The 12,476-nt window shown below is 44.0% G+C and overlaps 1 protein-coding gene across 1 annotated transcript in view; it reads right to left on the bottom strand.

Annotated features, from left to right (window-relative positions):
- Positions 1-3,309: 3,309 nt before the first annotated feature.
- The window catches only part of brsk1b (BR serine/threonine kinase 1b), a 13,210-nt gene continuing 4,043 nt past the window's right edge, over positions 3,310-12,476 (bottom strand). The window contains exons 6-19 of the mRNA XM_030793726.1: positions 12,408-12,441; positions 11,790-11,858; positions 9,832-9,978; positions 8,272-8,303; positions 7,918-8,082; positions 7,672-7,769; positions 7,258-7,408; positions 6,997-7,057; positions 5,800-6,415; positions 5,596-5,644; positions 4,695-4,818; positions 4,169-4,388; positions 3,838-3,927; positions 3,310-3,512 (exon numbers count right to left, since the gene is read on the bottom strand). Of these exons, the coding sequence (XP_030649586.1) occupies positions 3,310-3,512; positions 3,838-3,927; positions 4,169-4,388; positions 4,695-4,818; positions 5,596-5,644; positions 5,800-6,415; positions 6,997-7,057; positions 7,258-7,408; positions 7,672-7,769; positions 7,918-8,082; positions 8,272-8,303; positions 9,832-9,978; positions 11,790-11,858; positions 12,408-12,441 (2,059 nt within the window). The remainder of the gene's footprint in view (positions 3,513-3,837; positions 3,928-4,168; positions 4,389-4,694; positions 4,819-5,595; positions 5,645-5,799; positions 6,416-6,996; positions 7,058-7,257; positions 7,409-7,671; positions 7,770-7,917; positions 8,083-8,271; positions 8,304-9,831; positions 9,979-11,789; positions 11,859-12,407; positions 12,442-12,476) is intronic.

Raw genomic sequence — 12,476 nt, 5'->3', positions numbered from 1 at the left:
GACTCATCTGAGATTAAGGCATCCTAAAGCATCATTTTCTTAATCTGAACTACAAACAGAGTTACAGAGCTGGTCCACCGCTCATGCATCTGTGACATTCATTCTGTGTATCCTACATGTGAGGCGGATGCAGGCAACATTCTGACAAGCCATTGATAGGAAAGTGTAACTGCCACCAATTTAGAAGTCAACTCCCCCCTCCCCCTTCATAAAAATGACAGTTTATAAAGTTTGTCATTTAAATACAATTTTACTGGTACTCATCATCCTAAGCGACCATTTCTGGTAATCCTATCCTGAGGAGCTCTGTTTTGGTTGTCATGGCAATCCACCCTTTTCCTGTTGCCGTGACAGTTTGATCAATACGTCACTCATTCAAGGCAGTCTGTGTGCTGTTTCCATCAATAACAGCAGAGGAGGAGATGAGACTGGAGCAAACCATTTCTAATATTTGAATTTCACGTGTACAGAGAAGGCAGAGGAGTTTGTGTATGTATATGCATCTCTGTGTGTGTGTGTGTGTGTGTGTGTTTTGGAGAGGGTAGTGTTCGGTGGGAAAGGTGGTTGTTGTGAGTAGATGCAGAACAGAGATGGGAGGAGATGGATGGAGAAAAAGCCTATAAGCGGAGACTTTAGGATCAGGTTTTGGGTATTGTAATTCTAATCACGGCCTCACTGAGCTTAAAAATCCACCCAAAACCACACACATGCGCCCCGCCCGACCCGATCCTAAAACAACACTTAGGTGTGCTCTTGCCATTCTTGCATGAGAAGGCCTGGGTACAGAGACTACTTTATGCGTCTTATACAATTCTTTTTTTTTTTTTTCCCCCCCCATAAGGACAGTGCATTCCAGTTTTCAAGTCCAGTTATCATTCATTTTTCATTTTATATGAGCTCTGTGAAGAAGAGCATTTTTCTCCACAGCGTGTTTTTATCCGACGGGATAATCTGTGTTTGTGTGTGTGTGTGTGTGTGTGCTTGTGTGTGTGTGCGTGCGCGCACACACACTTTCATGTGACAGAAAGAGAATACTGCTCGTGCACAGGAAGTGAGGCCAATCTCACACACAGACTCACGAGTCCGAAGCCTTGGGCTCTTTTCTGAGGAACATTGTCACAGGAAGAGGAAAAACATGGGAGGCTATCCCTCTATTCTTTATTCCTCCTATTCTGCACTCCTCCATTTCTACGAGGGTCTCTATTTTTCAGTTTATTTATTTACTCATTCAATATCAGTGATTTGGAAGATACCGAAATCGTTTCTTCACCAGAATTTTCCATGGTATGAAAAATCCCTCCTTGGACAATGTCTTAAATTGTTTTGTTCTTGTGTTTTGTTTGTTTGTCTTTTAAGAATATGAAATGACCAACATTGTACCAAATGAGGAAAGAGAATGAAAAGAAATGAAAACCTAACACCAAATAAACCTAAACCAAAACTAAAATGGTAGCTGGAAAGACACTTTTTTTTTTTTTTTGCAGCATTGGTTTTTAGTACATTTGGGGGAAGGAAATGAGGTCATTATTACCACCATGTTCCAGTGGGGTGGTTCTATTGGTCCAATTCTGACCCAGCTGCCATTTTGTTTTTATCCAGCTAATTACATTTCTTCTTCCTCAATCTCTTTTTTTTTTTTTTACCAATATCTCAAAATAAATAAATAAATAAATACATACATAGATAATCAAACAAACAAATAAATAAATAAATATATTAATAAATTACATTAAAATAAATATCAACATCTCAGAAAAGTAAAGAAATACTTGAATTTTTTCTTGTTTTTGACATTCAGTTGGCTGTTTTTTTTTTTGTTTGTTTTTTTTTGTTTTTAATCTTTCTGTTTTGCTCGTGGCAGATGTCTCATCCGAAAAAAAAAAAAACACGAAGAGAAGAAACTGGATGTGTGTCTAACTTTTCTTTTTTTTTTTTCCCCCTCCCACCCCATCCCAGCGTGGAGGAATCGAGTATGCAGGGTTCTCCTTTTGCCTCCCTCCTTTTCCCTTTCTTCTTTCTTATATTTTGTGTAGCTTCGCAGCAGTGGCTGTGTCTCTTCTTCTCATCCCTCCTTCCAGATGAGTGAGGGACCTGTGCTAGTTGCCTCGTGTGTTTTGCGCTCGGTGGTAGTTGCACGGAGAGGGAGTTTCTGCGGACAGAGCCTGCGGTGGGTAGCTTCCGGTGGACGCCTTTGCGCTCTCGGCGTGTCTTCCATCGTCTGAGGGATGTGCATGTATCTGTGGTACAGCGTTGGTAAAACATTGGTTCAACATTGAGTTTTCCCCCTAATTGTAAATGAAGGAATCTGAGTCTGGTTTGTTCCCATGACGACCTCTCGGCTTATTTTTGTTCAGCAGTTAGATAACGCGGCTTTATTGTCCATCTCTTTCTGTTTGTTTTGAGACGTGGTTTTTTTTTTTTCCCACAAGTTTCCCTCATGGAGGACACATGATGCAGCCGTTAGCTGTTCTCTGTCCTTCTTAAGAGTCCTTTCACTGTTTTGGGTCACTAATTTCGATTTGGGTACCTTCTTCAGAAGAAAAAAGAACGCTGTGAATTCTTCTCTCTGCCTCTTATTGAACAAAACAGCAGTTTTTTTTTTTTGTGTCTTGATTTTTTTTTTCTGTTTTGTGAATTTTGTTCAAAAGTCTTTTATTTGGTAGCACTCTTCTGGTAGGACATTCCCAACTGTCATTTTGATCCAGCAATACCCTTGGTTTTCCTGATTGGGACTTTCCCTTCTTTGAAATCCAGAACCTGGAGAGGAGACATTCCTGTGCATTTTCAGAAGGAACTCAGTTCAGCATGATAAAGATGATGATTATGATAACGATGAGATGTAGATGATCAGAAGAAGACGAAAAAGAGACAATCTTTCCTGTGTATTTGTGTTCCTCTAATTGAGGTGAATTAGTTTATGGGTTATGTTGTTAATTTTGTTGTCTGTCGTTACAGTACGCTGAGCTGAATGTTCACATAAATTCTTCCTCTCTGCTCTTTTGAGGCGTAAGTGACATCAAAATCGTGTCTAAGCTCTGTAAGTGTGGATCTTTTAATCCTGGTGATCTCTCAGAGAGAGAGAGAGAGAGAGAGAGAGAGAGAGAGAGATTCGGTCGATGAAAGACTACATTTTCCCACAAACAATTTCTTTTCTCCATGCTTTAGTTTGTGGGCATGGTTTCCTTTTGCTACAGTGGAGATTTTAGAGTTGAGTGTGTCTGTGAACGGGGTGTGGGGGGCTGATTTAGAGACTTGTGGCGGGGAGTTCTGTGGGCCCCCCGTCCTGCTGTTGTTTTCCGGAAAGTTCTCTCAAGGCTGCGACTGGGTCCCGTTGGTGGAGAGGAGACGAGTTTTATCCTTGCCAGACCCTCTGCGCTGTAGAACATTCCCTCCGCTCCCTCCCTCCCCTCGCTCCCCTCGGTCGCTACGGTCACCTCCACCTTCGGAACGACGCGAGTTCTGACGGGTCGGTGTGCTTGGGGGACGAGAGGAGAGCTGCCCATTCTTCTCATCTAAGAGGAAAGAAAGAGCGAGGGAGAGAGAGAGAGAGAGAGAAAGAGAGAGAGAGCGAGGGAGAGAGAGAGAGAGAGAGAGAGAGGGAGAGAGGAGAGCGAGAGAGTCAGAGAGGGAGGACTCCAGTGTCCAAAAGTTATTTCGGTGTGAGTGTGAGTTTACATCAGTGAGGTTTGTGTCTGCTGATCAGTCTATTTATAATCCCCGGTAAAGGGAAATGCTGTTTAGGCGAGTAAGACGCATCCAGTATTTCTCCAATATCTACTGCGTATTTTCAGTACGTGCACATGTATATGCATGAGGGAGACAGCATGTGACACTCACCAGCTAGTGCCTGCACGGACGGCTGATCGTGTGTGCTGAGTAGCTGGGCTTGAATAGTCTCCACCACTCTCTTAAATCTGCGACTAGGACCTGGCAGATACACAAACATGATCTGAAAACTTATACAGACACACACACACACACACACACACACACCAGTCTAGCTCAGCCAGACATTCTTAGACACACCCTTCCAGTCCATCTGTTTTTTCAACATGCAGCACAAACCGACAGACAGACAGACAGACAGACACACACACACTTTCATGTTTTCATGTCTTTTCAAATACAGGCACTTGCCCACACATGCCTTTGCTCTCCCTCCTCATACCAGATATAAGTGTGAAGGTGACGCTGTAGATGCCGGTCTCTCTCTTTCCCTCCCTTTCTCGATCCCTTTCTCTCTCCCGTTCTCGTTCTCTCTCTCCTTCGGAGAAGGCAATGTCCACCTGGAATTTGACGGGCTTTTGGAAGACGGACGGACCTCCAGAGGATTTGTACTCTGCACGGAAACTCGTCTGAGAGATCACACTGTGACTGAGGGAAGGGATCTGAAACAAACAAACAAACAAACAAACAAAGGTCATGGCAGAAAGCACAATAAGAAGCTGCATGGGTATTTAAATTACAGTAAGAGGAGGAACAGAGGTACACACACAAAGCCTAATGACCAAGGGTGAAGATTTGAAAGTCCAACAATTCAATTGTTCTGAATAGTTAAATGAAAATGACACACTTATCAAAGTGACAAGAAAAAGAAAGAGAAGACAGCTACTCTGACAATTTACAAACTTGTGTTCAGAGAGCATCTTAGTTTGTGATTAAAAGTATGAGGGTAAGAGAAGAAAGATACTGACCGAGAGAAAAGCGTGGACGATGTCAGCTTTGATGGAGCTCAGGGGTTTGTCTCTGATGACCACAAAGATTTGCTCTTCCTTCTCCAGACTGATGAAGTTCCCAAACCACGACCTCTTAGCCAGTCTAACGTAGACAGAAAAAAAGCAGAGAGAGTTATGTACACGCACCATATATGATGGACGAGAGGGTGGGTAGCCAACCTCAATCCAAGGGAGACCAAAAGTACCACAGGTTTGGTTGAGGTCAGCCGTGCTCATCCCAGTGGGGGGATGGATATCGTTTCATGTTTAACAACCAGCTTACAAGAAACATGATTCACTGTTCTTTATTCAGTGAAATAGATCAAGCATTTGTTGATATTTTAAATCCCATTTTAAAATTAAACTAATCTTTGTCAATTAATTTCTGATATGTGCGACACAGTGTCTGTGGCACAGTGGCTAACATTTGATGATGTGCAGGTAAAAAATGGGTTAAATTGTGGTTGCAGTCCAGAATGAATATCAAATATTTTATATTGGGTTTATGGGAGGTGACAGGTGATAACTGTAAACATGCCTGTTTACATTTCTATCTGGTTTACGAGTAGAACAGCATGGTTTATGGTAGTTATTCAGTAACAAGCTGCTTTTTGTTGAAACTTGACAGCAAAAATGACAGTACTCTCTGTTTCACTGCAAGTCTGTCAATTGCTGATTTTTCCCCCCGAATTTAGGAACTGTTTTGCCTGAGATATGGTTGCGGCAAAAAACTGAGACCCCAGTTAGAGCTCAGGTTGGGCTCAGTCAAATCTGTGTCTTATTGAGGCCAGACTGAATTGAACTCCAATCTAATACAAAAACACACACATAGATACACACATAAACACCGTGTACGTCCACAAATCCACACAGTACTCACTCAGGGCTAGACTCTGGAGTTAGGCTGGACATGTCCTCAGATGTTGGAACTACAGATAAGAAGAACAGAGAGATAGAGAATGAGAGTAAGCAAGATAAAAATACAGAGTAAACTAAACAATCAAATCGCTTTTCAGCAACTCTGCAAGGACCACTGTCCGCCCGTTGCTGTCCATCAAATATCCCACGATGCACCAAGTCTTACCCTGTAACTTGCGTCGGTGAAACCGTGGCGACCCCAGCAGGTTGTTCTTGAAGGAGTTGAGGCGTGTCCTCCAGTGGGCAGAACTGCTGGCGGCCATCCCACCGCTGCCACCCGGGCTGGTGGGTGGAGTCAGTGAAAGGGACCCGCCTCCTCCGCCACCCACGCCACCACCCCCTTCGGCCCGTGAGGAAGAGGAGGAGGAAGAGGAGGAAGGCGGGGTGGGAGGGGGGTGCTGGGGATGATGCACTGGGGTCCCCAAAGGGGTAGGGAGCGGGGAGCCCTGGGGTGTGACCTGCGACACATGGGCAGAATTAGGATAGATGTTCTTAGTGACAGACTTCAGGACGGAGGGAGCGGGGAAGAAAAAAAAGCGAGGGATGGGGGAAAGTAGCGGAGAAGGAGACGGAGAAGGAGAGGGTGGAGCTTGCAAGGGGAGGGACTTCATTGACTGGAGGTGGGGCCGGTCAGAGGGCGTCTTGGAGGGCAAAGTCTGGGTTTTTTGGTCAGGCGCTCGTTGGGACGCCCGGGGAGTGGTGGTACTTCCAGGTTTGGGTTCTTTGGATTGGGTGGTTGAAGCAGAGGTGACTTCTGATTGGCTGAAGGTGAATACTGGGCTCTGATAGGGCGGGAGAGACAGAGGACAGAGGGATGGAACAGAGGGAAAGGAAGAAAGAATGAAGAGATGGAGAGAGCAATGTGAATGAAAGTTAATGTGAAAGCTATGGTTTATGACAGATAAATTAGCATCAAAACTGAATTAGGAAAAATGGTGTTAGATTCACAGAGTGGAGAACAGTTGTTTGACCTCGGCTGAAATCTGAGGACACTGTAGGAGTGTGTGTGTGTATCTGTGTCGTGTGTGCATTCAGGTATGTGTGTGTGTGTGTGTGTGTGTGTGTGTGTGTGGATGTGAAGTATATGTCATGAATAATGAAACTGAATGGGACAGTATGACAACGATGAACACCCTTCACCAGAGCAGGAAAACTTTTACCAAACACAAACAGCTCCACCCAACAGACTCAACATAGCTAACATGACAGATCTACAGTACTAAAAGTAGCCAAGCAAAAGAAACAAACCACACTACAGTACAGTAACCCTAACCTCAACCATACTGTACTATATACCATACTAAAGCACTAATCTACCCAGGCCACTGCTGTACTCAAGTCCTGGTGCACTACAGTAACTTACCCTGGGGCTGCTGAGAGGGCTGGAAGAGAGACCAGTCGAGGCTCCACTGACTGAACGAGACCTGTCCAAACACAAGGAATATCACTATCAAAAAACTCTTGTGTCTTATGTTATTTGTGCTATTTTGTGTGTTTGGATACATGAAGCATTCTGTAAGACTTGTGAGTGTGTATGTGTGCACACACGTGTGCCTGCGTGTGTGTGTGTGTGTGCGTGTGTGTGTGCGTGTGTGTGTGTGTGTGTGTGTGTGTGTGTCTGTACCTCTGGCTGTGTGCAGATGTATCCAGTGCCCTGCGAGGTGGAGTAGGTGAACCCTGTTCTGTCACACTGAGAACCTCCAAACTCTTCCTTTCCGGTCGACAACGACCGTGACGCGTCAACATGGGTGAGTCCACACGTTTACGCGGAGGATCTGATCACGCAAACATACACACACACACACACACACACACACAAACATATATGTGATATGCCTAGTCACAAAAATAGACAGATAACAAATCACTTACAGCAGGTGAAAAACCACCATAATACATCATGATGTCCTATTATATTTCTGTACGTATCATTTAGTGCAAATACTCATTTAGTGTGAATTAAATGCTATTGTAAAACGATGTCTGTGTATCTCGCTCCGTGCGATTGAATGAACATGATCAAAGTGTTTGATCTCACCGATATCGTTTCTGGGTGGGAGATCCTCATCCTCACAACTAGGGTATCGTTCTTTTCTGTCCAGCAGCAGATAGTAGATCATCTTCTCCTGGTTCTCTCTGAGAAAGACACAGAAAGGAGGAAAAGAGAACAGAAGAGAAGGAAAAACAAAAGGATGGAGAGGGCGACGTATAAGTAAATGCAGAAGCATCATCCTAATGACATGAATAAACACACACACACACACACGAACACACACACACTCACTCTTCACACTGCAGGTCTCGGGCCAGTTTGTTGCGGTCCCTGAAGCAGCCCAGAGAGTGCATGCTCTCCAGCACATCCGGATCCAGCTCCGTCAGAGACGAGATCCGCCTCACGCACACGCGTCTCGGGGGCGGCTGCTCAGGACACGGCTCGTTCCTGCCCCCTCTGAGACGGGGAGAGCGACGGACAGAAAAACGATGCGAAGAAAAGCAAAAAAAAACCAAAAAAACAAAAAAAGATGAGGAGTCTTTAGATACTTCAATGATGGCAAGAACATTAGTTCAAATGGCATTAGTTCAAATGGCATTAGTTCAAATGGCATTAAGTGGAATTAAGAATTGGATCGGTACTCACAGATACCATGGGTGCTTCTGTATTGTTTCCAGCTGTGAACAAAATCATTAAAGTACACAGACATCAGCGACGCATTCACAAACTAAAATGAGTTTTTCTAACAGCGTGTGACTGTGGGTACCTACGTGTGTGGATCCTCATTTCTTTGCTAACATGTGAGCGTCATAAAGGTGGTGGTAATTTACAGGATTTTTTTTTTGTTCCGGAAACTACTGTTGTATAATTTTACAGTATTCAGAAGCGTAAATATTTTGGGACATTCTGGGGGATATCAAATTGAATTTAAATTAAACTGATATTAACCCTCTGCAAGAGCTGGGTTACCAGCGAATTACTGTACGCTTTACAGCTCTGTTCTTATAGACAAGTTACAGAATATTAGTATAACTGTGAACTTTCAGTATTAATTACTTTTAAGGTTGACAGGCATTTTTACAGTAGCCTACATATTTTTTTACAGTAGCCTATATTGCCTTCCCAGACGTTTAAACAACACATCAGTGTAAATATCACTGCAGCACCAAGACTTATAAGAATAATTAATCTCATTGTACAGATAATGATAAGTTGGTGGCACATTCATTTGCATTTAAAGTAACCACTAGAACTGATCAAGCTGTGTTGCCTTTCCTTTTACTGGTTTCTTGCTGATGAAAGGTTGGATGTCTACGATCCCACTGCATGTTGTTTCCCTGATAGTGACACTGCTAATAGTCACTGAAACAAAACATTAAATGCGTGTTTCAGCTTGGCATCTGATCCACACTCTCCATAAAGAAGAGTGAAAAACTCCAAACACGCCTGAGCTGTACATGATAAAATAACACCATCACCGCTGCTTCGCTGGTGATTGCAGTTGGGAAAATCGTTGTTACTCTGGGAACCGAAACGTTCAAGGGTCAGTCATATCGGGTACTCTCTCGATCATCCCACTACAGCGACCCCTAGTGTCGATGAAGCACACTTACACTTACAGGTAAATCTAATGGTAATAGCTTGTGCGCTCAAAACATGCTGCATTCCCACGGACATGTCTCTAGGTTGTACGGGTGAAAAGTAGTGGCGGTGTATTTTCTGAGGAGACAAACTAGCCTTTTTATCTTCCAGACTGATGCAGTGGATTGTGCCACAACAGGAATATAAAGTAGAACAGGGAGTTGGTGATATCAAATTGAGAGAAAAGTTAACATAAATATTTTTACTGTGTAAAAGTCTGGGAAATTACTGCAAATTGACTTTTATAGTAACATTCTGTGGTTGGCTTTCAGCAAAGCAGTAGAAAAAAAAACAGCAAATGCTGACAAACCTACTGTAATTCAATAGAAAATGAACGAGATATTGTTTTTTTTTAAAAAAGAGTGCCATGCTGTAATTTCAATATACAGTAGAAGTGCTGTAAATAAACAGTACTTTTACAGGTAACATTGCTGCCAGTTTATTATTTTAAATTTAGATGGAAATATTTTAGTGTGTGCTTGTACTTGCTTGTGTGTGTACAAGTGTGTGGTTGTACTTGCTTGTGTGTGTGTGTGTGTGTGTGTGTGTGTGCTCTGGCCATACCGTGAGTCGTTTTTCCGGGTTGACTTCGATCATGCCTTTGAGCAAAGCCTGACAGTCTGGAGGGATGAAGTGAGGCATGTGGAACACTCCACTCTTTACTTTCTCCAGTAGCTGCCGAAGGTTGTCATGGTCAAACGGCAGCGCCCCCTATAGGGCAAACACGTAAACACTTATAGACAGGCTCTCAACTCATTTACGGGAAGAAAATCTGTTTCACACTGAAATTTGTGTGAGACAACACAAGGTCGGTTCCAACGATAAGTCTAAGGCTCATTGAAGTGATTTAAGGTTTCAACAATAAATCTACTGGAGTCCGATTGCTGTTGTGCATTTCCTCTCCAATATAATTATTTTACAGCAAACTGGGCTGTCTGCCATCTCTGCTTTTGTAGAGTAACCAACATCAGCATAGCACTTGATTTTTTGCCTTGAGTTTCCCCCAAATTAAATTTAAAAAAAAATCTTAATCCATAATAGCTATTATATATAACAAGATATAATACATTTTCAAAACAACATGCAGCCATAAACCAATCAGATGCTGTGGGCTTGGCCTGTTCACTTTTGACCAAACACCTCAAACTCCCAGACCCTTTGTTCAGACCTCATTGGGTCTGGTACACATATAAATAGATGCCTCTGAACTTTCACTGATAGGTACCACTATACAAGGTAAACATTATCAAAACTGAAATGAAGTAAAAAAAAAACCCCACTATATATTAAAAATAAAAAATAAAAAGACACATTGAAATTTGCATGCTCTGTCTTTCTGCTTAAAGTGTAACGTGTTGAGTCTTCAGCTTATGTCTCAGTGAACACTGCCAGTATATACTGTAAACACTACAGGTATATACCTTAAACAAACATCTCTACATGACGTTTTGAGTGTCAACCTGACTTTTGTTATACCTCACACATAAAATGACTGAATTCAAATGTAATATTTACTTCTAAGGGGACATTTGACACTAATCTATTACAGATGCAGTCCGTGTTAATTACTGGTGATAAATATGGAAGCATGTTTGTGCATGTAAAATATAAAAGATGAAAGACATATTAATATAAAAAGTAAGGTCAAAGGGGGAAAGAGAGTTAGAGACGTAATGAAAGAGATAGGAGAGAGCGAGAGATGGGAGAGAGAGGGAGGACGAGAGGAGAGATGGGAGAGAGAGAGAGGACGAGAGGAGAGATGGGAGAGAGAGAGAGGACGAGAGGAGAGATGGGAGAGAGAAGGAGGGCGAGAGGAGAGATGGGAGGGAGAGGGAGGACGAGAGGAGAGATGGGAGAGAGAGGGAGGACTAGAGGAGAGATGGGAGAGAGAGGGAGGACGACAGGAGAGATGGGAGAGAGAGGGAGGATGAGAGGAGAGATGGGAGAGAGAGAGAGGACGAGAGGAGAGATGGGAGAGAGAAGGAGGGCGAGAGGAGTGATGGGAGGGAGAGGGAGGACGAGAGGAGAGATGGGAGAGAGAGGGAGGATGAGAGGAGAGATGGGAGAGAGAAGGAGGACGAGAGGAGAGATGGGAGAGAGAAGGAGGACGAGAGGAGAGATGGGAGAGAGAGGGAGGACTAGAGGAGAGATGGGAGAGAGAGGGAGGGCGAGAGGAGAGATGGGAGAGAGAAGGAGGGTGAGAGGAGAGATGGGAAGGAGAGGGAGGACGAGAGGGGAGATGGGAGAGAGAAGGAGGGCGAGAGGAGAGATGGGAGAGAGAGGGAGGACTAGAGGAGAGATGGGAGAGAGAGGGAGGACTAGAGGAGAGATGGGAGAGAGAAGGAGGGTGAGAGGAGAGATGGGAGAGAGAAGGAGGGTGAGAGGAGAGATGGGAGAGAGAGGGAGGGCAAGAGGAGAGATGGGAGAGAGAGGGAGGGCAAGAGGAGAGATGGGAGAGAGAGGGAGGGTGAGAGGAGAGATGGGAGAGAGAGGGAGGACGAGAGGAGTCACTTGTTCCTCACCACCAGCAGAGCAAACAGAATGACTCCACAGCTCCAAACGTCTGCCCTTCGTCCATCATACTTCTCCCCCTGTAAACACAGCAGAGTACTGTTACACACACAGACACACACACACACACTCACTCACCCACTCACACACTCACAGACACACACACACACATACACACTCACTCACACAGAGACACACACACTCATACACACACACACACACACACACACACACACACACACGGACTCACACACAGACACACACAGACACACACACACTCACACACAGACACACACACACACACACACACACGCATGCACTCACACACAGACACACACACACATACACACACACACACACACGCACTCACACACAGACACACATACACACTCACTCACTCACACGCATACACACACACACGCACTCACACACACACACATGCACACACATAAACATGTACACAACTCCCTGCACACACACTCACTCATACATGCATTTTAGTTACTTCACCATGTTCAGAGAGTGACATTCTGTTGTAGTTATTAGAAACATTAATGATTCTTGAGCCATTTCTATAAGAATGAACTGTGTCTGATGGACGTGAACTGTGGTTGGTGGTGTGGACTTACTCGGATCACTTCAGGACAAGCATAGTGAGGGGAGCTGTAATGACAGAAAACACAGTCAGGGTTACAATT

This window comes from Chanos chanos, chromosome 16 (genome assembly GCF_902362185.1).
Source record: "Chanos chanos chromosome 16, fChaCha1.1, whole genome shotgun sequence".
Taxonomy (NCBI): domain Eukaryota; kingdom Metazoa; phylum Chordata; class Actinopteri; order Gonorynchiformes; family Chanidae; genus Chanos; species Chanos chanos.
Note: the sequence above shows the minus strand (reverse complement) of the source record. Positions and strands in the feature narration are given on the sequence as shown.